The sequence below is a fragment of the Portunus trituberculatus genome, chromosome 14 (genome assembly GCF_017591435.1).
Source record: "Portunus trituberculatus isolate SZX2019 chromosome 14, ASM1759143v1, whole genome shotgun sequence".
NCBI classification, from domain to species: domain Eukaryota; kingdom Metazoa; phylum Arthropoda; class Malacostraca; order Decapoda; family Portunidae; genus Portunus; species Portunus trituberculatus.
The window spans coordinates 18,093,919-18,119,985 of NC_059268.1; the positions used below are offsets into that span (position 1 = coordinate 18,093,919).

A 26,067-nucleotide genomic window follows, 5' to 3' on the forward strand; every position below is an offset into this window, starting at 1 on the left:
ACGAAACAGTATAATCACGCATTGTTATCATGCTTCTCGGAAATAAATGCGTTGAAATACTTAAATAAACAACATATAATGCATTTGTTTGTGTTAACTGGTTTACATAACACAACAAACAGGGAGACGTGACAGATTCTTCGCGCCAAATCCTTATTTGAAAGTTTCGCGGGCATCTGTCAAAATATATTCTTCCGCACTTTATAGAGTTTGAGCGTTATCCACTTTGTACACGCTCTTCGTACCCCAAATTTTCAAGAAATTTTGAAAGTGAAAAGAAATGAAGTATATTGATTCCAGTATTTGTGTATTTATGGTAGTTAGTTGTATTATGTTAGGTCTTGTTTGTGGCGCGGGAGAGTGAGTGGAGTGGCAGTGTTGCGGTTGTGTTATGGTGGAGTAGTGATGGTCTCTTGTGGCCGCCTTTGCAGTGTAAAATGGTAGCAACGCGAGGGAATACAGGGAACGAGAATGAGAGGAAAAGTTCCTTACCTTCTCGTGAGTCGAGGAGGACAACGAAGGGAGCCATGCAGGAGCCAGAAGACGAGGTACACATCCCTTCTTTGTCTTGCCAGCAGGGAGGGAGGGCGGCGGGTCGTTGGGAACGAAGATTTTGCCTTTGGTTATTTATATTGGGTGTGAGTTTGTAGGTCCCCAGGCAGCAGTGAAGGCTTGTGGCGTGGATGGTTGGGTGTATGGAGGGCGGGAACATCGTTGGGTGAAGGCGCCTTGTGTCATTGGCCGGCTGATCCCAGGTTGGTGGGCCGGTATTTTAATTACATACAATGATGATTCGTCCACAGTAAACTTAGCCGTGTTGAACTTGTGTCACTCCTCATTTTTACTCGTAGTGTCCACTTGTAATTATACAGCTGCACGGAATCAGTAGTCATTGACCAACCTAATTAAGTAAGAAGTTCACCTACCATGTCTTTATCTCACAGATACTCACACATGAAGTTTTGGAAATTTCACGTGTGACTACAGTTCACTATCCTGGTTACTGTTATAGCTTTGGGCACATGTGGTGGCAATGACGGTTATGTGTGCCATGTACTCAAATTTCAGTCCGTGGTTTTTCCATACTTTATCTAGGGTTGACACAAATTTTTAACACTGGACTGTGCATTGACTATCCACTCCAGCAAGTTGTTCTGGTGTTTGACGATTCAATTTGGAAGTATAATTTCTTGTGTTCAACCTTGATCCCGTCTTGAATATCTTTATTGGATTTCATCTAGTTGTGGTATTGACCTTCATCATGAAAATTTCTCTGGTGCACCATTCTTATTGCATGATGCTGAACATTCTTTATCACATCTCTAACTAGGTACGGACACCAAATCTGTATTCCGTACGCCAGGTGAGGCCACACTAGACCAGTGTAAAGGTTAATGAATGTCCTAATTATATCCAATATACTGTTTTCCGTATTGATCTCAGCTAGATGTTCTGAGAATGTCAGCTTATCAATTATTACTCTGGTGTCCTTTTCTGGTAGTGGTAATAGTACTTTGCATTGTATAATCTCTTTTGCCCTCCTTTGATTTGCCTATTCTCATACATTATTTTTTGTTGTGGTGGAAATTGAGCATCCATCTCAACATTCTAGTAATTCTTCTAAGTCCTCCTTCAGTTTGTCAGTCCTCCATTTAATGTCCTTCTTTTCCCTTATCACATTTGGGTTGGACGTGTGATGACTCTCCTCCATTCTTTTCTCTCTTGTGCAAGCTCCCTTATCATCAGGTGTTCATCCACCTATTGTCAACCTGAACCATTCACTAGTATCAACTCGTCCTGCCTGGTGAACCATCTTGAACTATTTTTCAGTACTAATTCAGACCAGCACTTACAACATTACAGTGGTACCTCGACATACAAATTTAATTAGTTTCGTGACGATCGTTGTATATATATAAAAAAAAATCATATCAAATAAATTTTTCCCATAGAAATTAATGGATATATAATTAATTCGTTCTTGTGATATGAATTTACTTCCCCAAAAGTTAACATGCTTTAAATACCAACCAAATATAGATTTAATATAAGATGAATACAATGATTATTGTATGCATGATATAAATGAACTATATTGCCCAAAACAACTTAACCTGCAAAACTCTGGACACCGATAGACGTACATCATGCAAGACTCGGGGCACGTTGATAGACGTTAAGGCTTTTTACGGCTATATTTTGGATATTTTCTTCCCCTTTTTTTTTTTTTTTTTTTTTTTTTTTTTTTGAGCTGGCAACACTCATCAGGAGTAAACATGTGCTCTATGTCACTGTGTCACCAACGATGTATTGTGGGAGCGACAGTGATTTCACTCTGTCTAATTCTGCCACCTCTCCCGCGCGCCTTACTTCTATACCTCGGGTCTCTTGCCATGTTACAGAGAGACAACTTTTGAATGAGAGTGGTATCAGAACAGGAGAGAGAGAGAGAGAGAGAGAGAGGGAGGATACAAGGGGCCCGATTTCTTTCGCTCTAGCCAAGGCCGCTGAACCCTATAGGACGCAAGATCACGTAAACCAATATCACCTCATTCAACCTGTGATATTTTGGTAACCATGACATCTAGAGCCTTCTGGTTTTTTGCATTGCAAAGAGGAAGAGTTGCTTGTGGGCAGAACACCGTATGTACTCACTCATTTATTGAATTTCTAAGTGTAATCAGTATGTGAATATAGGCTATTTTGTGTGTTTTGCCAAACTTTTACTTTTGGGACCCAAAATCACGGGATCTTGATTTCACAAACTAAGTAAAAATACATACTGCCGAGGAGCACAGACACATACAATACATGCACAAAAGATGAACAACGATACACAATGTGGGCTGAATGTTCAGGTGGACGAGGGTAGCTGAGCTATCGCTGCGGCACCTACCGATGGTTATTCGTATCTTATAAATATCTTTGTATTTCAAGGCGTAAATTATATTAAATTTTTCATCATATATCCAGGGGTGTGGAGTCGGAGTTGAGGAGTCGGCTACTTCTGGCCGGAGTTGGAGTCGGTAAAAATATGAGCGGCTCCGACTCCTTTACGTGATAAATTTTCGAGTAAAGATTCCACTTCATGGAGATTGGAGATTCCTACAAATTGGGAGAAATTGACTTTGTGGAGGATGTGTCCAATCAAGCATTACATATAAAGATAATTTTTATTAATTTATGATAATTATATAATCGTCAAGTACACTTTTATGGATTGACTCGAAAATATGTAAATATTGATTCTCTTAACTTTCGTCTTTTTTGGGTGTGGCAACTAGTGGGCTTTTTGCTTAATCTTTTCCCTTGGCCACCATCCCTGATGTAAAAAAAATAGACTATCGTACTGTAAAAAAAAAAAAAAAACGGAGTCGCAGTCACAACCTTCAAATTTCCTGGAGTCGGAGTCGGAGTTGGAGTCGCAACATTTAAATTTACTGGAGTCGGAGTCGGACTTTTGAAAATCCGACTCCACATCCCTGCATATATCAAAAAAATTGTATGTTGGGGCAATCGTATCTCAAGGTATTACTGTATTTTACTTGTAACAAGTTGGTGCATATGAGTTCAAGTTGTTTAGGCCATTTTCCCTCTTGGCCAAGAGTTATTTAGGCTGTGATCCCTTTAGATAGGCTGAGAGTACTGTGGTACCATATATTCACTCCATCTCTTTTTGTCCGTCAGTCATTCTTGACATCCGTGGCCCAGGAAGGATTTCTTTCTTTGCCTCTTGTGTGTACGAAGTGTTGTAATTTCCTCTTCAAGCATGTATTTGCAAACATCTTTTAAGTATTTGTCTTGTCATGATAAGCATGCCAGGAAGCATCTCTGGCTGGTTTGGGTGTATACCAGAGTGAGCATAACCGAGAGTACCACTGCAGATAAGAAATACTTCATATTTTGATTATTTCTTACACATATATTTATTGTTATTCTTTCAGAAAATAATTTTATTTTTATAAACTATTTATTTATTCATTTATTTATTGTTATTTTCAGCTTTTCTGGGAAAGTGATGATCAGCCCTCAAGAAGGAATGCAAATGTGACTTTCCAGGAGACAGGCAACTCAAGTAGATCACCAGGTGAGATTGAACCAGATGGTTGTCTGTGTGCTGGCTTTACATGGCTTTGTATCTATTCCAGGGTTTTATCATAGGGTTGTAAAGTTCTAGATTGAAAGTCACTATTATTTTTTTAGTTTATTTATTTGTGTATTTTTTTAATAGTTAAGGAAAGAATTTCAATTATTGCACGCAGTTTAATGAATAACTTCACTGCTCAAGTATTCCAGTTAAAACTTGTATACTATTTCACTACTACAAAGCCAAATTACATTAAACATTAAGTTGGGCTCTTCCAAGAATACTTGCCATGATCCCCTAATCATGATTGTCATGTCCTTTACACCTGTCATGTTATGAATGCCTTTCAGTTTTGTTTGCTGCATCCTTGGATTATTAATACAATTGAATCTACAGTTGATAGGTTGTCCTGACATGAGGTGGCATCTGAAAATTGAAACAGGAAAAGAAAGAAAAAAAGTGTAGTAAAATGAAGTGAAGGCTCTTCTGCACCTTTCAGGGTTTGAGTAGATGTTCTCAGGATATCTCTTTTACACAGGTAACAGTTCATCCCATTAAGTTTTTATACAGCTTGTATGTTTTTGAATTATGGAGGAAGAAAATTGTGGCAACCTGTGAATTATCCACTGGAGTTTTGCCAGAGAATACTGATTGAATTTAATTAGTATATTACATCAAAATAGAATGTATGTATCAGAAGAAACAGATTTTATATTCATAGTTTGTTTATATGGAACCTGGGTGACTTTACGATAATGTTAACAGATATGTACTAGCAACTGCTTAAAAAAAATATTAATAGTAAAAAACAAAAGCCCTTATGGGAGACTTTAACAAAAGAGATCCACTGGGAAAAATGGACCAAGGAAGGGGAAGAAGAATCATGGGGAAATATGCTGTTAAAAATAATAATGACTAATACTATGATAGAGGAGTGGGAAAACACCATATTTTGACAGAAATTAGAGGCATCAAGGTTACACCTATTATTTACCAAGGAACTTGACATAATTGAAGAAATAGATTACCTGTGCCCTTTAGGCACATAATCATGTTAATTGAATTAAGATTTAACATGCATTTAAAAGAAAATGGAAGAAAAACTTACAAGAGTGGAAGATATACCTACTGGAAGGCTTGAAGATTACAAATTATGGACATGTTTTTTGTGGCAGTGGTGAAACATGTCACTGTTACACAATGTTTTACCAACATTAATGGTGTTATTAGGATTCCACCACAGAATGATTTGGTTGCATGTGGTATACTTTACAGGCATATAGTGAAGAACTGATAGAATGGCAGCTGTTAGATTCATGGGGATATATATAAAGGCTTCCATGTGCTGGAGCATGCTGCTTAGAGATGTTACTGCCTGAACCATAAGTACGTAATGCCATTCTGAGTGGTGAGGGTGTGGAATTATCGTTTTCTCGTCTGAGAATTGTTATTTTTCACAAAAAATGCCATTCCAGGGAATCAGATGTGTGTTGATATTAATGTGTGGTGTTTTTATGAAGATAATGATTTATTAAGCATTTGTATGAATTTTATTGTTTATTTTTCCATGGTACATTTCAGCCATGTAGGAATACATAGTTAGTTGAACTTTGATCTAATATAATGTCTTGAAGTTTGTTTTGATTTCCTTTTATTAAGTATTTGATTGATCTTGGCAATAAACCAATTGAGTAGGTAAATCAATATAAAATCCATGCATAAGTTTATAGGAATCTCACATGACTGTGGGATGTATAGTGCACATTACCTGATTCCTAATTGGCAATCAATTCTGGCAACTTGTCTTTTGGACAGTAATATTACAATCTAAGGACAGATCTGGTGTCATAGATGGAACAGTATACTGGTTGTATTCATCCTTTAGCACACACATGAAAATTGGAAATGTGGAAAATCTTTCATAACGGCAATAAAATATGCGATCATGGGGTGCACTCAGTGCCCATTGTATGGATTTTATACTACCACCAACCCATAAATAAAGAAGTTAGGAGTCCCAAGTCAAAGTAATTATATGAAATTAGTGTCAATGTTACTTAATCAAGTGCTTGTAAACAACTTCTTGCCATGCATCTTGAAATACTCAAGATGAGTAACATCAGCTTTTGTGTAGATTCATTAAAATGTGTGATTTTTTGGTATACAGCTGCTATGAGAAATCAGAGAACGCGAAACCTGGCTGTTTTGCTGTCTCGCACGCTAGCAGACAAAAAACTGAAGAGTTGGGCCAGGAAGAGACCTTCGTGTTTTTCCTGTGAAGAGGTACCCAGGCCTCAGCCCAGCAGAGGTAGCACTTATTTCCTCCTAGCATACAGTACTACACTGCAATCTCACCCATGCCCCATTACTATAGAAGTCATTGCATCTGTCTTTTTTTGTTTTATTTTTTTTATTTTTATTATTGTTATTTTTTTAACCTTTGAGGTATTTGGCTTTAGGTGACAAGCTTTGCATGGCCTATGTGAATTGAGCATATTATTGGGTTGTAAAAATTTTAAATATTCTTGTTTATGGTTCTAAATTTTATAGATCTAGGTAGGAATAATTCTAGAAACAATATTAAATCCTTCCATATCATTGTACTATATAATTATGATGTATTTTAATGTGTTTTGCCTGATGTGATTTTCTAGCAGGAAAAGTGAGCAACAAACTTTTTACATACAAGTATTTTTTATATTAGCAGTTATAGTATAGTAAAAATGTGAAGAGAAAGCAGCTTTGCATTGGATTTTTATTTGTTTGTAGAGTTAAGATGATTGTGCAGGTCACTTCGTGCTTCACTTAAATTTAGCTTGAAAGGAAAGACATATTACTTGAATGCTGCGACTTACTATTGGAAATTGTACCATTTATGAGATAGTCTTAGTTGAGTTATGGACCAGATTTCTATACTTACGCCAAGTTTAATTGATTCAGTAAAAATAAACAGGTTCATACCTGTGCAAGATGTCAATGATTTACTAGGTATTGGAATGTTGAAAGGAAGATTTTAAATTTATTATCTTCAAAATACACTCCAATTTCTCAATGCATATAATCTAATTTCTTAGGCTTGTGAAAATGGAGATCTGTAAAGTGACTCCATGTATATATACTTTGTGGAATTTTTTAAGCACTATCTTGAATTATGTGTGGTTCATCCCATTACTTCAATGTATCTCCTTTACTTTTTTTAGGTTATAAGTGAATAGTCCATTATCTTGAGATACAGACACTCTTAATGCATGAGCTCCCACTGCTTAACTGTACTTGACCATATCATCAAGCCATCCACAGAGGAGGTTGAACAGTTGGATTGGATCTGTGTAGTCATCTCATCCAAATTGAAACTAAGTCCTGTAGATTCAAAGGAACACTTCTTACGTAATGAAGTATTGCTGCTTGTCATGTTGTTTACTGCATTTTTTCTTAATTGATTTCATCAATGTAAATAGTGCTTTGTCACATTATCTATTTAAATATTTTTTATTGATCATGAACTTACAAGGAAATGTGGTTATTTGCTAGCAAGTTAAGGAAGATGGTGTGTTGCAGCATCACATCACACAAAGATCCAAAAATATTGTGAAGAAATCGTGATGGCAATGAAAGTGACAGGTTCTTGTGGTGATGCATTTAAATTCTAAAAATTAATGTCACTACACATAAGAGGCAGATGTATCAGCTACAAGCAGAAGGATCATCATCAGTGCATCTGTACTACGAGTTATCACTCATAGTACAAACATGTCAGTCTGATGTAATCAGCATGTATGTATAATATATGTATTTTTTTCTGTGCTCCATACATCAAGGAAAGATTGATTAAAGGAGTACAGTTGTGAAAGAAGGTGCTGGTAGAGGAAGGAATGCTTGAATAAGGATAGGAGTGTTACAAAGAAGTAGAAGCTCTTCCGTGATCTCTTCCTTTCCTTTATTGATGTTTCTATATGAAGTGAGTCATCAGAGATGTGTATTATTTGAGACATTGGAGTGTACTACTAGGTGAAATTTGGTGTAGCATTTATCATTGATTATACTTGGAAAATATATTTTGAAGAAAAATATTTTTCATATTACCTAAGTGAGATTTCTGAAAATTTACTTTTTTTTTTATTATTAATAGAATATTCTAATACTGTTGAAGGTATCTCTTGCTTTCTTGTATGACCATGCATTAGTTGACATGTCATAGTATATAGCACAATTGATAACACTTTAGATATAAAGTAATGAAATTATAAATAGAAGTTTGAATTTACATAATCTTTACACATAGCTTTATGTATATGATGCTAAGTTATGGCACAGTGAATGTAATCATCAGGAGTGACCTGCATATGAATTTGTTCTCAGCACCTGTATTCATAGTCAACAATGTCAGTTACGACTTTTGTCAGTAATTACAGAATTTCAATAGCAATTGTAAAATGACTGTGAATATATGTGTAATTATACCCATTATTATTTGAGTGTGATCTGCTGTGGTTAAAATCTATATGAACCCAAGCAAAGTAGTGCACACATTAAAATTCTAATATTCTGTGTGTGAAATACAATTTCAAATAGACAGATCCAGCACCATTTTTCTAGTAAAAGCAAGACCATGATAACCTTTTCAGATTTTGATGAGTATAATTGAACCAAATCATTTGTGCATTCATTTCTATCAGTACTGCTAGTTTAGCTGTGTGAGGATGAGGACTTTCTCAAGTCTTCGGCTGACTGCTGATAGGTATCAGAAAGGGAGATTTTATTATGCTCTTCATACTTGCTAGATACCTCTCTTCTAGTGAGACTTTCCCTCTGCCACCATCACCAATTGCAAGCCAAACCGTTCACCCATTAGTTGAAGTGTAATAATTAGATTAGTTGAAAATCATCAATATATTCACATTTGTCTCTTGAATGTTTGTTCCTGTCATTACAGTTGGTTAGGAATGATGGAAATGGATGGTTATATTCTACAGAAGTATTGTAATAATAATAATGATAATAATAGTAATCTACAGTTTATTTGAATTGCAGTATGCAGTACATACAGTACATACTGAAAATATATATACATGGGAGGATGGCAGGGAGGCTTCAGAATGGTACACTATCCTAATGGTATTGTGTGAGTTTTGAGATAGTTTTTAAGGTAAGGAAAAGTTTTCTGCCCATACTCACCTAATAGTGAGTAGATGTTGTGGATTAACCACTGTTGATGGTGAGTAGGGATCCCATTGTCCACTTTAAGAAATCAAGTGTACTCTCCACCATACAAGAGTATCAAGGGGAAGGAATCTTTGCTTCAAACATATGCTATCCATGCATTTAAGGGGAAAAAAAAGGATGATGCTAAATGAAATTATGGTGTTAATGCAATACCTGGGATTGTGTTGTCTTCCTTGATATACTAGTCTGGCACCCACCACACCAGAAATCTGAAATGATGCTTATTCGAAGGCTGGCGCCACACTGCCTTTAATAAACATTAACTGAAACTAGACCTTTGAAAATATTGGTAACATGGCCACTATTTCAAAAGGCCAAGAAGATGAAAAAAATTTATATATATATATATATATATATATATTTTTTTTTTTTTTTTTTTTTTTCTCTTGTAACTTAGAAATCATTTTAATCTGTTACTAGATCTAGAACTTTTTTTTTTTTTTTTTTTTTTTTTTTTTTTTTTTTTTTTTAGCTAGAGACCTTTGAATATAATGGTTTTGTGGCAACTATTTCAAAAGGCTACAGAGATTAAAATATTGATATGTATCAGATTGATAGTCTCAGTCATGAAAGGGATGTAGTAGTCTTGTTCATGGTATTGAGTGGGTAATGTTGATGTGAGGGTTGATGCAATAAAGACCACAAGAGGAACAGTTAGGAGAAAAGGAGAAACTAGAGCAAATTTTTGTCCTCTTACCAGTAAGCTAGCTGTATGTTGAAAGTAAATGTGAATGCACATTTAAGGTTGTTCAGACAACCAGGATTAATATGTATCTTCATTATTTGTTTGTGGTATTCTTGGCACCACACATCCATAGTATTGAGGCTTAAGAAAAATGGTGCTTGTACTTTACTTTGATTTCCAGAGTGTGTCTGCACATTGTATTGTATTTTTATTATAAATATTAGTAGCGAAAATCTGTGTGCTGCCCTTTGTAGCATCTCCCTACCTCTGGGGCTTATGCCACACAGTAATGATCATGATTATTGTTAATGATACTTCTATACCTGGTTTTGCAATTCTTTGGAAAATTATGTATAATTTTTCATTTAATTTCTGGTGTCTGACTAGAATTATATTTTGCTGTGCTAGAATTTTTTTAAGTGGTGGATATTTTAGTATTATGATAAGAAGTCAGTAAAAAATTTTGAGAGTTAATGTGAGGATTTATGATCTAATGTTATAGAATTATGTGTTATGCATTCCAGAGAATTACAAAACTTATGGGCTTGCATACTCTAATTACATCTTAAACCTGCTTACTACTTGGCCATCCTTTATTTGGTGTTAGTAAAGCATATTGCAGTGTGAATTGATCAGTGTTAGCCAAGGCTTTAGTGCATACAATTACATTTGTGAAATTATGATAGTTTGAGTCATGAATCTCTCTCTCTCTCTCTCTCTCTCTCTCTCTCTCTCTCTCTCTCTCTCTCTCTCTCTCTCTCTCTCTCTCTCTCTCTCTCTCTCTCTCTCTCTCTCTCTCTCTCTCTCTCTCTATATATATATATATATATATATATATATATATATATATATATATATATATTACACCTCTTTAATCTGGCTAACACTGCTCTTGTATGTCAAACTCTCTTGCCTAACTTGTCAGTCACCAAGGGAAGCATGCTAATCATCATGCATTGGTTGGGGTGTGGGTGGCCAGAATGGTTGGGGAACACTGGAGTTTCAAAATTATTATTAGAGGGTTATTGTAGAAAGCTGTTTATCAAATGGTTTCTACATTATTGGTATCCTGTCATAACGTGCGGAGAAACAGAAAAACAGCAAAAATTACTATATCAGTAGATATTGGCAAACATCTTGAGTTCCCATCATTCAGGCTTCTTTATACTTGTTTGTATTGTATGGCTTTTCCTTTCTTAATGGGAATTACTAAAAAAATGTTCATATCTAATGTTATTTATATGTATTCACTACTATTAATGTTATTTGAATTTCTTTGTTGTGATTAATTATGAGAAATTTGTTTTTATTTCAGGTTAGTTAAATGGAAGTATTTGTCTGTGTTCGATTGATTAGAGCCATGTACTTAGACCTTTTGAATCTAAATACTCAGGATATAAGTAAGATGGATTTTTCCGCATGGCTTGATGAAGCAGGTCAGCTTCTCAAGTGGACGTCAGGTGCTGGAGAAATTCTTAACAGTTAACTTTACATTGATATTCTTGGAATTAATGTAAGTGTAAGAAATATACAATCTGAACAAAGTTAGGTATGAATTAATATTAATCTCCTGTTCCTCTAGTGAACAGTAATTAATGTTAACCTAGTCATAACTTTAGTTGTCATGTTTATGTGGCATGGATGTACATTTGTCAAGTTTAGCAAAACTATTTGATCACATTTCTTTAAACATTTGACTCAATGGGAACTGGATTCTTGATAATGCAGTTCTCAGCTTAAATTATACTTGAAATGCATGCTTAGAATTCTGAATTAAAGTTCTTCAGTAAAGGGAGTCCTCGGTTTACAGATGGGATGTGTTCCAAGGTATGACTACAAGCCAGTTTTGATACTAAAGTAAAAAGCAGATAGTACATACCCATCATTTTAGGACACACATCTTTGTCTAAAAAATAAATAAATAATAATAATAATAATAATAAAAAATATAAAATAAAAAAAATTTCAGTTTATGAGTACTTAACTATTAATAAAGGACCTTGTATATTAGGTCTTTTGTAATACTCTTTGGGTTATGGTTTTGATTTATATATATATATATATATATATATATATATATATATATATATATATATATATATATATATATATATATATATATATATATATATATATATATATATATATATATATATATATATATATATATATATATATATATATATATATATATATATATATATATATATATATATATATATATATATATATATATATATATATATATATATATATATATATATATATATATATATATATATATATATATATATATATATATATATATATATATATATTTTTTTTTTTTTTTTTTTTTCAAAATAGAATTCACATTTTTAAATAAAATAATTTCTCCTTACTCAATGAAAATGTACTTTCAAAAATTCAAAAAGGTAGCAGGAAATATGGACACACCAAGAAATGTTTTTGTATGGTTTTAACTCTCTCTCTCTCTCTCTCTCTCTCTCTCTCTCTCTCTCTCTCTCTCTCTCTCTCTCTCTCTCTCTCTCAAATCAAAGTTGTAGTAATCAAGATACGTATTGTTAATCTGTAAGCATGAATTGTAAAATCTGGAATATTGTGGTAAGGAAATTCATGTTACATCTTTTCTTGTGTCCATTACCCTAATTTATATAAGTTATTTGTATTTGTGACCAAGCTGGAGTGTAACCCGAGGACCCCTAATTTGTTAGTTTTATGATATCATCATGTCAGGTAATGTGATATACTTATGCCATTTATTAATTTCCTTCTTTGGCAGGAAGATAATGTATGTAAACATCAGTATGTAAGAAATAATATAACCTTCAGTACTTTCCCGCAGATTCCTCCTGCGTTAGATCAAGTGTAAGGATGCAGAATAATGCTGTAACTATTGAAGATGACACTGACACTGATGATGAGATATTTCGGCGCACTCAGTCCCGCCGTACTCGTGGCCAGCGTTCCCGAGATGCCATGGCTAAAGAATTTGTAATGAATGGAGACAAGAGTCACATGCAGGGTATGGAGGAAGGTAAGTTTTGAAAATGAATATGTGTCTTTTACATAATACTTATTTATTGAGGCATTTTGTGATCATTTGACATAATATATGTTAAATAATCTTCCAGGTCTGAGGCGCAGTTCAAGAAGGAGGACATTTAGTAGTTTTGATCAGTCATGGTTGGTGGGAAATAAGAAGCTGCGAGGCTACCCTTCCATTGTTCCAAGCTCAGAACCAGAAAATGAAGAGCCTCGTCCATCTCGAAAAAAATGCAAGTATGTACCATACTGGTGTATAGAAACAATGCAAAGTTTGTGCTGTGCTGAAAGGGATTCTTATCCCCCAAATTCTCTCATGTTGAATTTTGCAGAATCAGAATAGGTAGATATTATTGATATGTACTTATATTACACAAATAATGTAATTTATATACCAAGTTTAAGGAATAATGTTCTGAAATTATGATAAGACTTCAACTGGACAACCTTTTCTTCATCTTTCATGTCTTTGCATCCCTTGCAATTCTTAAGTGAATTTGTACATATAAATGAGAACTGGTGATTGATCCAGTTTTATCCTGCAAGTGTTCATTTTCTGTTTTTGTCTGCTTGTACTACATATGCTCAATGAATAGCTACTAAGATGAATAAAGCATGGGAGTAACTCCATTCTCTGTATTGTTATTCCCTACAGTGACATAAGGTTTCTTGCTGTTACTTTCTTTTCAGGGAAAGCTTTGCTTTGTATGGATAGATTAGATCATGATTTATTGAAGGACATATTATTCTTACTGGTGCTGTAGTATCTGCTTTCATATTCAGGTACTTGGATAAAGAGGTGGAGCCTCGACGAAGGCAAATACAGCATTTCAGTCAGAGAGAGAAACGAGAGTACAACTCATGTTCCCAAAAGACCGCCAACTGCACTCGGCGCCGTAGAGTTCCTCCAAGGAGATACAGGTATTGGTGACTTACATTTCATAATATAAGATCAGGTAATACTGTGATCTCCATTGTAAGCAAAGATGTATATAGTATTTTTATGATCATTGTAATGAAAGGTACGTTTCATGTATAAATAAGCCTTTTTTTTTTACATCCTGTCATTTATAATGACATTCCCTGATCTCGCACTTTTAATTACTTTACTCACTTTCTTCACTCAGTTTTATTATTTTAGATTGAGTTTTAAATTTGAACTCCTCTGCCACCTGTCTTAATTTTCTATGAATTTATTAGCTGTGCAATGTTAAGAATTTATATTGTTACCATTATTATGGTGCCTCATTGTAACGTAATTACAGGGATGAGCCTGAACATTCAGAGGATGAGGAAGAAGACAGAAAGTTGCAGCCAAAGAAAGTGGAGGCACCTCAGGGAGATGATGATGACGATGATGATGACGACGATGATGAAGATGAGGAGAAAGAAAAGGAGGAAACTATACAAAATTCCGAGGAATCTCCAAAAAGATATAAGAGAGAAAAGCAAAGATCTGGAAAAAAGGAGGAAAATGAGGAAAAACCAGATGGTGATGATGAGGAAGAGCAAGTTGAAGATTTGCTACAGAAAAGGCGGACCACACGCAGTTCCCTTTTAGCTTCACAACAGAAAATTGAAGATACTGAGGATGAAGAGGATGAAGATGACCCTTCACCAGTAATCCACAGGAGCCGTAGGGGTATGCGAGACCCCATAATGGCCAGTGCTATGTCCCTCAAAGGCCCAGTAAGTAGTTGGGTTTGCTGTTTTCCCTATACTGGAATTATATACAGTTAGCAACATTCCTTATTAGAATGTCATTGACAAGAGTGTCATATTGCACCAACTGGTAACTTGCTCCTTCTCAGTCTGAAAAATCTCCCTGGAGAAGATAACTACATGATAACTTGTATTAATCCCAGGAGAAAATAACTAAATGACAATTTGTGTGAAATATGTTGAAACAAAGGTAGAGATGTATGAAAACTATAAACTGTGCGTAATGTAGCCTAGGGTTTAAGGTTCTAGATATCAGTTGCTTATCTATTTAACACTAGTACACTGCATCATTGGCAGACCTAGATCAGATGACTTGACTAACATATATTTGAACAAAATATCAGTTATTATTATTATTATTATTATTATTATTATTATTATTTATTTATTTTTATTTATTTGTTTTTTATTCATTTATTTATTTATTCATTTATTTATTATTTTATTTTATTTATTTTTTTTTCTTTTTTAAGTTTGAAGACATGTACTCAAAAGTCAAGAGACAGCGGAGACCAGTGAAACGCTTTATGTATGAGGACGAGGTACCACAGAGAAGAACCAGGAAACAGGTTTCTTCTTCAGATGAAAGTGAAAGTGCAAAGGAGGATGAAGGTGAAGAAGAGGAAGAAGAAGGAGAGGAAGATCAAGATGATGGACAAAACAAAAGATATTCCCTCAGAAGAAATAGACGTGAAAACAGACCCTTTCAAATGGAGGCAGCAGGTAAATATGGACTCAATTAAGATCACAGTTATAGCTTTCTTTTGACAAGTTACAGGGAGACTTCAATTTATGTCAGAGTTCTCTGTTCCTATCACACAACATAGAGATTTTTACCATACGTTGTAAGTCATAACTATGCTATTTGTCACTGCATTAGATGCACTATTTTCCTTGAAAGGGAATTATTTGATAATCGATAATTACCACATATCTAAAGCTGTCTTGTTCAGACATTGCCTCTTGGTGATGTAACCACAAAATGCCTTAGGTTGAGGTTGTCATAGAGTGAGGACTCCCTATATTGAGAAAGTAAATTTAAAATTTGGGGGTCGCCGTGGTGCAGTGGAACCATGCATGCTTTGGGGTCCGAGGGGTCTCCAAGCGCACGGGCTCAAATCCTGTCCATGGTCCGAGTGTAGGTTTTAGCCCATAAATTCCCATGAAAAGTCCACATAGTATAAAAATGTATATATATATATATATATATATATATATATATATATATATATATATATATATATAATAAAATAAAATACAGGCAACCCCCGTTTAACGAAGGTTCACACAACGAAATTTCGCTATAACGAAGGTTTCATTTTAATACCATCTGCTCGTTTAACGAACACCAAACTCGCTTTAACGAAGTTTTATCCAGGTAATTTTTTTCCAAATTTGAAAGCCCCACTGTATCATGCAAGCTGAAAGGCTTTTGAATACATCAGGAGCTGCTGGTACTAAGGCCTGCCTCAGGAGAAATCCTGAGACACCTATAGAATAAAGATCAAGATCAAGCCTCTCATGGACAACACAGGCTCTGCCAATACAAAGGCCTGACTCAGAAGAAATTCTGTGTCACCTGTAGCATCAAGATCAAGATCAAGATCACACGCACCACTCACTGCCCAGTCAAAACATAACAGCGTCACCAGCAGCTCATCTTCCTTAGTTCAACTTACCACCAAAACACCCTGCAATGTGGCCTAACGTTCCTAAGAAGACCAGGAAGTGTCTTACTCTCGAAGTGAAGCTGGGTATTATTCACAGACAAGAGAGAGGCCAGAAAACTAATAACATTGCTTCCCACCATGGCTTGACTCCATCTACTGTCTACTATTTTCAAGTCAAGATACTCTATTAAGAAGGCTAGTGAGACCTCATCTTCCTTGCAAGCTAAAAGAACCACCAGAACTTGTGACTCTACAATGGATAAAATGGAAAGCCTTGTGGAAATGTGGTACATAAGTTTTGTATGCAGTACCATGATGCGCACTTTGTTTACATTCCACAGGTTGCCGGTTAGTGTATTTCCCGTTTCACTCTCCCTCCCTTCATAAAGTTAAGATCATCAACATTATAAAGTTACGTACAAACATACATTAGTGTACATTATAATGACTCAAATTAAACTACCTAAATGTTTAACTTCATAATTTTTACTTTCATTAAACCTTTTACTGTACTATGATGCACTCTCACTTTGCTTACTCTCAATGGAAGTTCAAATCAGGGGTTATACTTGTTATAATCGGTTCGCTTAACGAAGTGTTTTTTAGGAACGTAACCCCTTCGTTAAACGGGGGTTGCCTGTACTTGATGAATAATATTTTGGAGTAAAAAATCCTGTTGCAGTGTTTATAAATTCATCATCTACATTATAGGAGAAAAATTAGAATTTAGGATGAAGTTCTTAATATACCACAGCTTTGATTGTTCCTTGATTATGAGCATAGTTTGTGTGCTGGAAAGTAAAAGCATCTCTAATTTTTACATGAAAACTAAAGTTAATGTTTCGTCTTAATCTTTTGAGATTAAGTTACGAGTTTGTAATGCATCTAGATATTTAATTTATTTTGCCCAACAGAAAGCTCTTCAAGGTCTCTTGAGTATCATGAAGATACTCCTCCAAGGCGGAGGTGCAGAAACTTCAAACGTTACCTCACTTCCCCTGCCAGGAAGCATACATTCCATCACAAAAGAATGGTAAGGAACAGAAGAGGGCAAAAGTGATGTTACAACACTATGATTATGCATTTGTCACAATATGTTGGTGCATTTATTTATGTTCTGAAATGTTTGTCATTATTTTACTTTACTTTTTTATTTAATTATTTATTTATTTATTTATTTATTTATTTATTTATTTATTATTTTTGTCTTTCAGAGATGTTATGGCTTAAACTGTTCTGTCATACTGACAGCTATCATAATCATAAGCAGTAATGCTCTTGATTCTAATTGCAGGCAACTCATCATACATCCAGCAGCAGCAGCAGTTCTGATGAGACTAATTTTGAAAAGAGGAAGGCAAGAAGTATGGCAAAATCACGTAATCGATGTCTCCCTATGAATATAAACCCTGAAGACTTAATGACAGGAGCTTTAAGGTTAGCTGTTGGTTTTACTATTACTAATTAATATAAAGTAGAACTAATGTATATTATTGTCATATAATCTGTTGGCACTTCTTTGATATTGATGGCATTTTTCATACTACAGGGACAGGGCAAAAACTGGCTCTAGTTTAGCTGACATAGACCCCATGACTATAAACCGTGAAGTGATGTTTGATGCAATTGGTGGTCTGTCTCAGCATATAAAGTCATTGAAAGAAATGATAATTTTTCCCTTGCTGTATCCTGAAGTATTTGAGAAGTTCTATATCAACCCGCCAAGAGGAGTACTTTTCTTTGGCCCACCAGGTAAGCTTTAGGGTTTGTGATGAATAGTTAAGAATAAGGACTCCTTTATCTGGTAGTTATTGCACACTTTGTTGATTTTACCTTAATTAAAGACTCCTGTTGGCATATGGAAGACAGCAAGGAGGGCAGAGGGAAGAAGAGGGGTTACTGTTTGGAAGGTGAATGGTCCTCCATAAGGAGTAGCCAAGATATTTGGGAAGGCAGATGAGTTTGGTACAGACCATTTTCAGCCATAGGAAAGGGGACAGTTTCAATGAAAAAAAGTAATAAAAAACTGAATTGTATGAAAACTAGAGTATATGCAGACCATTTGACTATTTGTATTTGCTTTATATCAGCTTGGTATGTAAAAAAAACTAATTATTTTATATTTTGCAACAGGAACAGGTAAAACCCTAATGGCCAGAGCCCTTGCCAACGAGTGCAGCATAGGTGGAAGAAAAGTGGCATTTTTTATGCGCAAGGGTGCAGACTGCCTAAGCAAATGGGTAGGAGAGTCTGAGAGGCAGTTGAGGCTGTTGTTTGATCAGGTGAGAGTATGAAATGGAGGCTTGTTGTTGTTGGGCTGTATAAAAGGGATTAATCCCCAATGTTCTTTATCTCTTTTCCACCTCCCTTTAGATGAGTAACCATGATAATGCTGAACATTAATGAAGAATTCCATTTGCAGGCATACCAGATGCGACCTTCAATAATATTCTTTGATGAAATTGATGGCCTTGCACCTGTCCGCTCTTCACGACAAGATCAGATTCACTCCAGCATTGTGTCCACACTGCTGGCTCTCATGGATGGCTTGGATTCACGTGGAGAAATAGTGGTGATTGGTGCCACCAACAGGATAGATGCTATTGACCCAGCACTCAGGAGGCCAGGAAGATTTGACAGAGAATTCCTTTTTTCACTTCCTTCAATGAAGGTGGGTATTTTACAAAAATTGGTGTAACATTTATTGAAAGATTAAGTTGTATAGTTTATGTACATAATCATTACACTGTATTTTATTTTTTACTTTTCAATTATTTTACAGGCTCGTCTTCAAATTCTAAAAATTCACACAAAGAATTGGGTCCCAGTTCCTAGCCAGCAGGTGATGAGACATCTGGCAATGCAGACAGCAGGTTACTGTGGTGCAGATCTCAAGGCACTCTGTGCTGAATCTGCTCTAGTAGCACTCAGGAGCAAATATCCTCAGATATATTCTTCCAGACAAAAACTTGTGATAGATGTCTCCTCACTAGTTGTAAGTATGATTTCACTTGCTTATTCAGTAATAGAAATTTCTTGAATATGAAATTGTTCATTTGAATAATCAGTCTAGAATTTTATGGATTTTTTCCCTCTTTAAATAGGTAAGAATGTGTCACTTCCGAGTAGCTATGAGAAAAATAGTTGCTGCTGGCCAGAGGACAGCTGCCAGTGTGGGAAGACAGCTGAACTCAGTTGTGAAACCACTTCTACAGGGTGCCCTTACTCAGGCTCTAACAATGCTGGAACAGAGTTTCCCAACTGCCTTTTCTCGATCTGGTGGTTTCACAAAACTTAGTACTACTCACAGACCAAGATTACTTTTAGCTGGCTTTAGGTCACAAGGTCAGAGCACTCACCTAGCCCCAGCTATTATACATACACTTGAGAAAATTCCTGTACACAAACTGGACCTTGCTGCTCTGTATTCCACATCAGCACGGGCCCCAGAAGAAGCTTGTGCCCAGGTAAATATGCCATGTTGATTTTTAAGGCCCTCATTTCCTCATAGCATAGATACATGGATATTATAGTTACTAAAATTTTGGTTTTATTTATAGTTGTTAACATAATGCTGGCATAATTACCAAAACTTGTATGAAGATGATATTGAAAATTCAATTAACTAGTAATGGAAGTGGTGTAATTGACCAATAATATCTTGCCTTGATTCAACAGGTGTTCCATGAGGCTCGGCGAAGTCTTCCCAGCATCATCTATGTGCCTCGCATTGACCAGTGGTGGGTCACAATTTCAGACACACTGCGAGCAACGTTTATATCTCTCCTCTTCGATCTCGAACCATCCTCTCCTCTTCTGTTCCTTGCCACATCAGATGTACCATATGATCAATTAGATAGTGAGGTAAGTTTCACTCCACTGTTATTGCAAGAAACTTGGTGTAACCAATGTTTCTTTTCCCAGATCACATGGGTTGCACATCTGAACTTGTTTACAATACTATATGAGACTGAATGCAAAATTAAAATCGTCCATTTGTCATGAAAATAAGGAACTTCAACAAATGTTTAACATTTACATCCTATATATAAATATTTTGATATTTAAAGTGTCTGATTTATTTATTTATTTATTTTATTTTTTTTATTTTTTTTATTTATTTATTTATTATTTATTTTTTTTTTATGAACTTGTTAGGTGCAGCACTTGTTTAGTGTTTACCATGGAGAAATGATGTCTATTGCAAATCCTTCAGAAGAGGAGAGAAGACACTTCTTTAAGCCATTGTTCTTCACTGAAATGCTTCAAAAGCCAAAGGTAAAACATCTTTTTATAAATTAACCTTGTATATATCCTCTCTAAAACCATAGTTACCAAACAAATTGTCTACAGGCATGCATCTGCAGTCATGATTACAATCACATTCTGGTTGTAAGCCTACAGAGAGAGAAGGGAGTCCCTATCCTTTCATGATTGTTTATAAGGCACCAAGTCAAACTAAATTTTATTTATCAGATTCGCCAAAACAAAAGACAACTGGAAGTTCTCCCAGTTGCTCCTGAACCAGAGCCACGAAAGCTTAACTCCAAAGAAGTAAGGAGAATAGAGGAGGAGGAGGAAGCCACCCTCAGAGAATTGCGCATATTCCTCAGGGAAATTTGTGCCAAACTAGCTAGAAATAGAACGTGAGTAATTAATATTCATGATTGATAATTGTTAATTTTCTTTTGTTTGTATGTTTATGGCTTATTTTTCTACATAATATTTATTTTTCCCTCAATAGTTTAAAAATGAATAGAACTTCATTCCTGCTATTTGAATTCTCATTACTGCACTTCATCCTCAGAAAGTATATCTTATCAACAAGCCATATGTCAAGTACTCACATAATCAACCTGTATAGTGCTTGTTCTGCCATATCTTTTGTGTGCCCATGTCACATTCAAATATATGCACTGTATGAAATGTAATAAAGAATTAAGTGTAAGTTTACTATCATTAAAATTGTTGCAGATTTTACATTTTCACCAAACCAGTGGATGAGGAAGAAGTACCTGACTATAGAGACATCATCAAGGAACCAATGGATCTTGAGACTATGATGACAAAGATTGACCAACATGAATATGAATGTGCTCAGGACTTCCTCCATGATATTGATCTCATCTGCACCAATGCCTTGGAGTACAACCCTGATCGCAATCCTGAAGGTGAATTGCATTTCCCTAAAGAGAGAGAGTTAGCAACAACCATGCGTGATGTCATTGTGTAACAACAATGTGTGATGTCATTGTGGCCTTTCAGTTTTATTATGGACCAAGTTGTGAGAGAGATGAAAGCAAAAGTTAGTACTGTTGTTAGAGAACTGTAGAGACTTACAAAGGGAAGCAGAATATGATGTTTGCTGATGGCAATTGATTGAAATGTATGGTTTATATATTCATTTATTTTTATGCATTTTTGTATGTGTATATATGCTTGTATGTATGCAATAGCTGTGAATTGATCAATTTATTTTCATCAGATAAAATAATTCGCCATCGTGCCTGCACACTAAGGGACACTGCTTATGCATATATTAAGGCAGAAATGGACACTGATTTTGAGGAAAAATGTCGAGGCATCAGAGACAACCGCAAGAACCGTTACCAGTTCATTGCAAAACCACCAGCACCAGACTTTGTTCATGTTGCTCCCATCAGGGTAAGAGTTATAATTTACCTCAAATTATCTACTAATTGTTTTCAGGCCTTTAATTTTTAGAGCATCAGTCCTTCTGCTTGACATTGCATTTTAAGATCAGCCTTGTTCTTTTATGGAGCAGTTAATTTAATGGTCCCCTAAAAGTTCTTCACATAGTCAATGGTTGTAATTTGCATCGACAATTTAGAATGATCTGGAAACATAATTTCTCGTGTGTTATCATGTGAATTAAAAACAGTAGTCTGTATATGTACTTGTGTGTATGCTGCTAAAATCAGTACATCAAATCTTAATTCAAACTTTAGCAGAAGAGAGAAGAGAGCACAAAAGCACAACAGGAGAATGGAGGAGGAGAACCGCTGTCTGCCACAGAATCTGGTCAGCTCACCAAAGGTAAGGTGGAACAAGATTATTATAGTTATTAATTTCTCTTAAGGGAGCACTCCACCCATATGGATAAAAAAAATTCTATTTTTTTCAAAATATGCAGTAATGTATTTGTCATCCATCTAGAATCATTGCCAGGGTATCCACTCCCTCATGAAAAGGACTTGTGATAAATTTGAAGGCCATTTAAATGTCCCACACTGTTAAGCAACTTTAAGAATACCTTAGATATTCTTTTCCATGGATAAACTAAATGACAATAATCCAAAATAGTCTGGGAAGTTTCAAAACTAGTTTGTTAGCATCACGTTGAATTTAGAATCTCTCTCTCTCTCTCTCTCTCTCTCTCTCTCTCTCTCTCTCTCTCTCTCTCTCTCTCTCTCTCTTAGAAAAATTAGATTTTTTTTTAGTTTTGTAACATGTTTGAAAATTTTGGTTTTTAGGTCCTATGACGAAAACACCAGATTCTATCCGGCGAAAGAAAAGAAGGTTTGCAAGTTCCTGGGCTCGAGGGGAAATAAAGACAGCTAGAAAAAAACGCCTTGTTGAAAAGGACAGCCCTCCAAAGAAGGAAATAAAAAATGAACATGATGAAATCAAAACAACAGAAGAAGAAGGTGATGAAGCAGATCTCCTGAAGCTAGCAGAGTGTGATGCAAGGAGTGAAGGAGAAGTCAGTGGTCATTCACCTTGCAATTCTGGTGAAGGGAAAGATTTGTCTAAGGACACATCAAATGAGGCAAAAAAGAAAACTATTGAGGTGAGAAATACATTTATTAACATTATTAGTGTAAGACTATAAGTGTTGTTTATTTCTGAAATTTTTATATAATGTTCTTATTCCTAGTCATAGATTTTGGTAAGTGTGATAGACAGTGACAAGATCATTATGTAGCTATTTCTTGTTACATAAGAGGAAAATTCTTGCATCTTATGGGATAGAATATTATTTGCTGTTTATAATGAATTCTGGACCTGATATTTAATTATGCATTTAAATTGCTATGCCTATCTGTCAGTTCCAGAGTTCAGGAGGAGCGCTCTGCTAATATCAGAGAAATAAATGGCTACGAAAGCCATAGTCTGTTAAAATGCATCAGTTTGCATCACTCAGTAGCAATTTACTAAACTTATAATTAAGATTATATATGTTGTCTTTTCCACTGAAGTTCTTAGGCTTCAGGTTCTTTCTCATGATTTCTTTATGAAATTGACTCAAAGTTTCTTTTACATTTTAACTTAACCACTTTATCTATGGTGCATTCATGTCTAAAACATCTTGGAACATACTGACTTCTGCAAGGGCATCATTGTATATCCTCTATTCTCATTGCCCATTATATCAGTGTGCATCAACATTGTAATGGCATCAATTACAGCAGCAAGAGAGAAAGATGTTACACCATAAAACATCACTTTGAATTTTACATGTAAGTGTTCTTTCATAGGATCATTCTAGAAATATTCTGTACAGATGCAGATGGGATCTGAGCTCAGTTTATGCAATGGTCACCTGAGCACTGAAGACAGCCATGATAGCATGAAGGTCACTTCAGCTGCTGATGAGTTGGCAGCACAGGCTTCAGTAATGGCTCTTCATGAGACTTGTACAGAGAAGGAGAAGATACATGACATCACAGCTGAGGCTGAAGATTCTGTAGGTAAGTGGTTATGAATTAATGTTTAAAGTTCTTAGCACTATCGGGCCATGGGGGAAAGGACTAGTCTCGTGGACCTGGGATATAGTACTAATATGGTCCACAATATTATCCCTTCCCATCAGGGGGTGATAGGACTAAAAGTGTCAAATTTGTGTGTTTACTCACTTATTTATTGGATTTGTATAGCCTTGGTGGATCTAAGGGATTCTGGTCCAATAATTGGATCCCACCCAGCCCAGTTGAGACTTTCCATGCATACTGTAGATAGGTAAATTTTTTTTACTTTTCTTCCATTTTTCTACAGTATCATCATCAGAGCAAGGAAGTGGCAGTGGTCAGGCAAGTTGTAATGGCATTACAATTGACTGGAGTCACCTGGAAGCTGTGTATGAGTCTTGTGTGTCAGCAACTGACACATCAACAATTGATGATCTCCTTCGTCTGCACACAAGTATTTCCTCCCTCGTACACACACACTCAAGGAATAGTGATCGTTCACAATTACTGCAAGTAAGTAGTTTTTTGTTGTTTAGTTTTTTTATATTAATGTATATTTTTCAAAACTTTATTCGGATCTTAATCAGTTTTATCAGGAATTTTTATTAGGTTTACTATTTGTCATTCCCAGTTTAATCTGTCCATATGTATATTAGGCTGACATCATCCATGAAGGTGTACATGTGGTCACACATATACATTTTTTTTCTCTCATAGCTTTAAGTGCTGCATGAAACTTATGCCTATGTATTTATAGATTTTAGAATCTTTTTGTGAAGACAACTGGATTAGATTTGAGAGGGAAAGGACCACATATGTGATGGATGAACAGACAGTACAGGAAGGATGTCTATTGAGTAATGTGATACAGGATAAATGAAGAGCAAAGCAATTGTAAATGACTATGACATTTGACCTGGAAGGGTTGCCATGAGAAGCAGGTTCATGTGTGTTTGGCCTAATTAACTAAATAAGTAATAAATGCATTAAGCTGTGGAGCAATTTACCTTCCCCTTTACTGGATGAGTTCTTATTTTTGTTTCAAAAAAAGGATGGCCTTAATCCTCTTTAAAGCCTAATTTGTTTTAGGGAAACAGGGTTGCCCTAGTCCTTTTAAAAGCTTAATTTAATTTGAGAGGCTGGTTAGGTTTTATTGGTAAATTAAAAAAGAAAGAAATTAAAAGCCTACAAAAGGAATTGTACATACAACAAAAGTATGTAACTTCTCTTCAGAAAAGCAAAGGTGCTGTATGTAATGGAGGCTGTTCTAACACACTTTTCTTAAACAAACTTTTGTTGCAAATTTCAATGGCATTAAGTCATCAAAGTTGAGGTATTGTGGAATAAATTTTGCCTAACAATCTTTCAGTTCCAGCATATATATATATATATATATATATATATATATATATATATATATATATATATATATATATATATATATATTGATAATCTCAGATTGTAAATGTATACATGGCTCTTTTCCATGTCTCATATGTAATTTTCCCTCCAGGATACTGAAGCTGAAATACGAAGATTCACACAGTTTCACAAGAAAAGCTGAAAACAATAGTGGAATTAGTTCATGATTTGTATTTGTATTATATTATTTTTATTTTCAATTGCATTATGAGTCTGAATAGTTCTTGTAATGACTCCACTGCTGTCTTGTATTATATATAAAGTTTTGCATCACTTCACTTCACAATATTCTATAATTCATGCAGTGTTTGTGTTTTGTTTATATATATATATATATATATATATATATATATATATATATATATATATATATATATATATATATATATATATATATATATATATATATATATATATATATATATATATATATATATATATATATATATATATATATATATATATAATCACATGAGCATGTACATGTCAAAGTGTTCCATGCAG

The 26,067-nt window shown here is 35.0% G+C and overlaps 1 protein-coding gene across 5 annotated transcripts; it reads left to right on the forward strand.

The window, feature by feature from the left end:
* Positions 1-361: 361 nt before the first annotated feature.
* Positions 362-25,894, forward strand: LOC123503635 (ATPase family AAA domain-containing protein 2-like). 5 transcript variants are annotated; one of them, XM_045253562.1, is made up of 25 exons: positions 362-548; positions 4,003-4,087; positions 6,255-6,395; positions 12,841-13,032; positions 13,130-13,277; positions 13,824-13,961; positions 14,306-14,729; positions 15,236-15,485; positions 17,347-17,465; positions 17,727-17,869; positions 17,982-18,184; positions 18,566-18,714; positions 18,855-19,103; positions 19,215-19,427; positions 19,537-19,899; positions 20,111-20,296; positions 20,591-20,710; positions 20,909-21,078; positions 21,407-21,603; positions 21,918-22,096; positions 22,402-22,489; positions 22,927-23,243; positions 23,958-24,144; positions 24,449-24,654; positions 25,655-25,874. In XM_045253562.1, the coding sequence occupies exons 1-25, from the start codon at positions 438-440 to the stop codon at positions 25,703-25,705; spliced, it is 4,629 nt and encodes a 1,542-aa protein (XP_045109497.1). In that variant the 5' UTR covers positions 362-437; the 3' UTR covers positions 25,706-25,874. The 5 variants fall into 5 exon arrangements, with proteins under 5 accessions (XP_045109497.1, XP_045109499.1, XP_045109498.1 ...); XM_045253564.1 differs by having other exon boundaries at positions 23,964-24,144; XM_045253563.1 differs by having other exon boundaries at positions 22,405-22,489.
* Positions 25,895-26,067: the final 173 nt, after the last annotated feature.

Bases quoted from the DNA above. Each gene is read 5' to 3' on its own strand.
- LOC123503635 (XM_045253562.1), top strand. From the start codon at position 438: ATGGTAGCAACGCGAGGGAATACAGGGAACGAGAATGAGAGGAAAAGT. The intron at 17,466-17,726 runs GTAAGGAACAGA...TTCTAATTGCAG, and splicing joins CATTCCATCACAAAAGAATG to GCAACTCATCATACATCCAG. The intron at 20,297-20,590 runs GTAAGTTTCACT...TGAACTTGTTAG, and splicing joins ATGATCAATTAGATAGTGAG to GTGCAGCACTTGTTTAGTGT.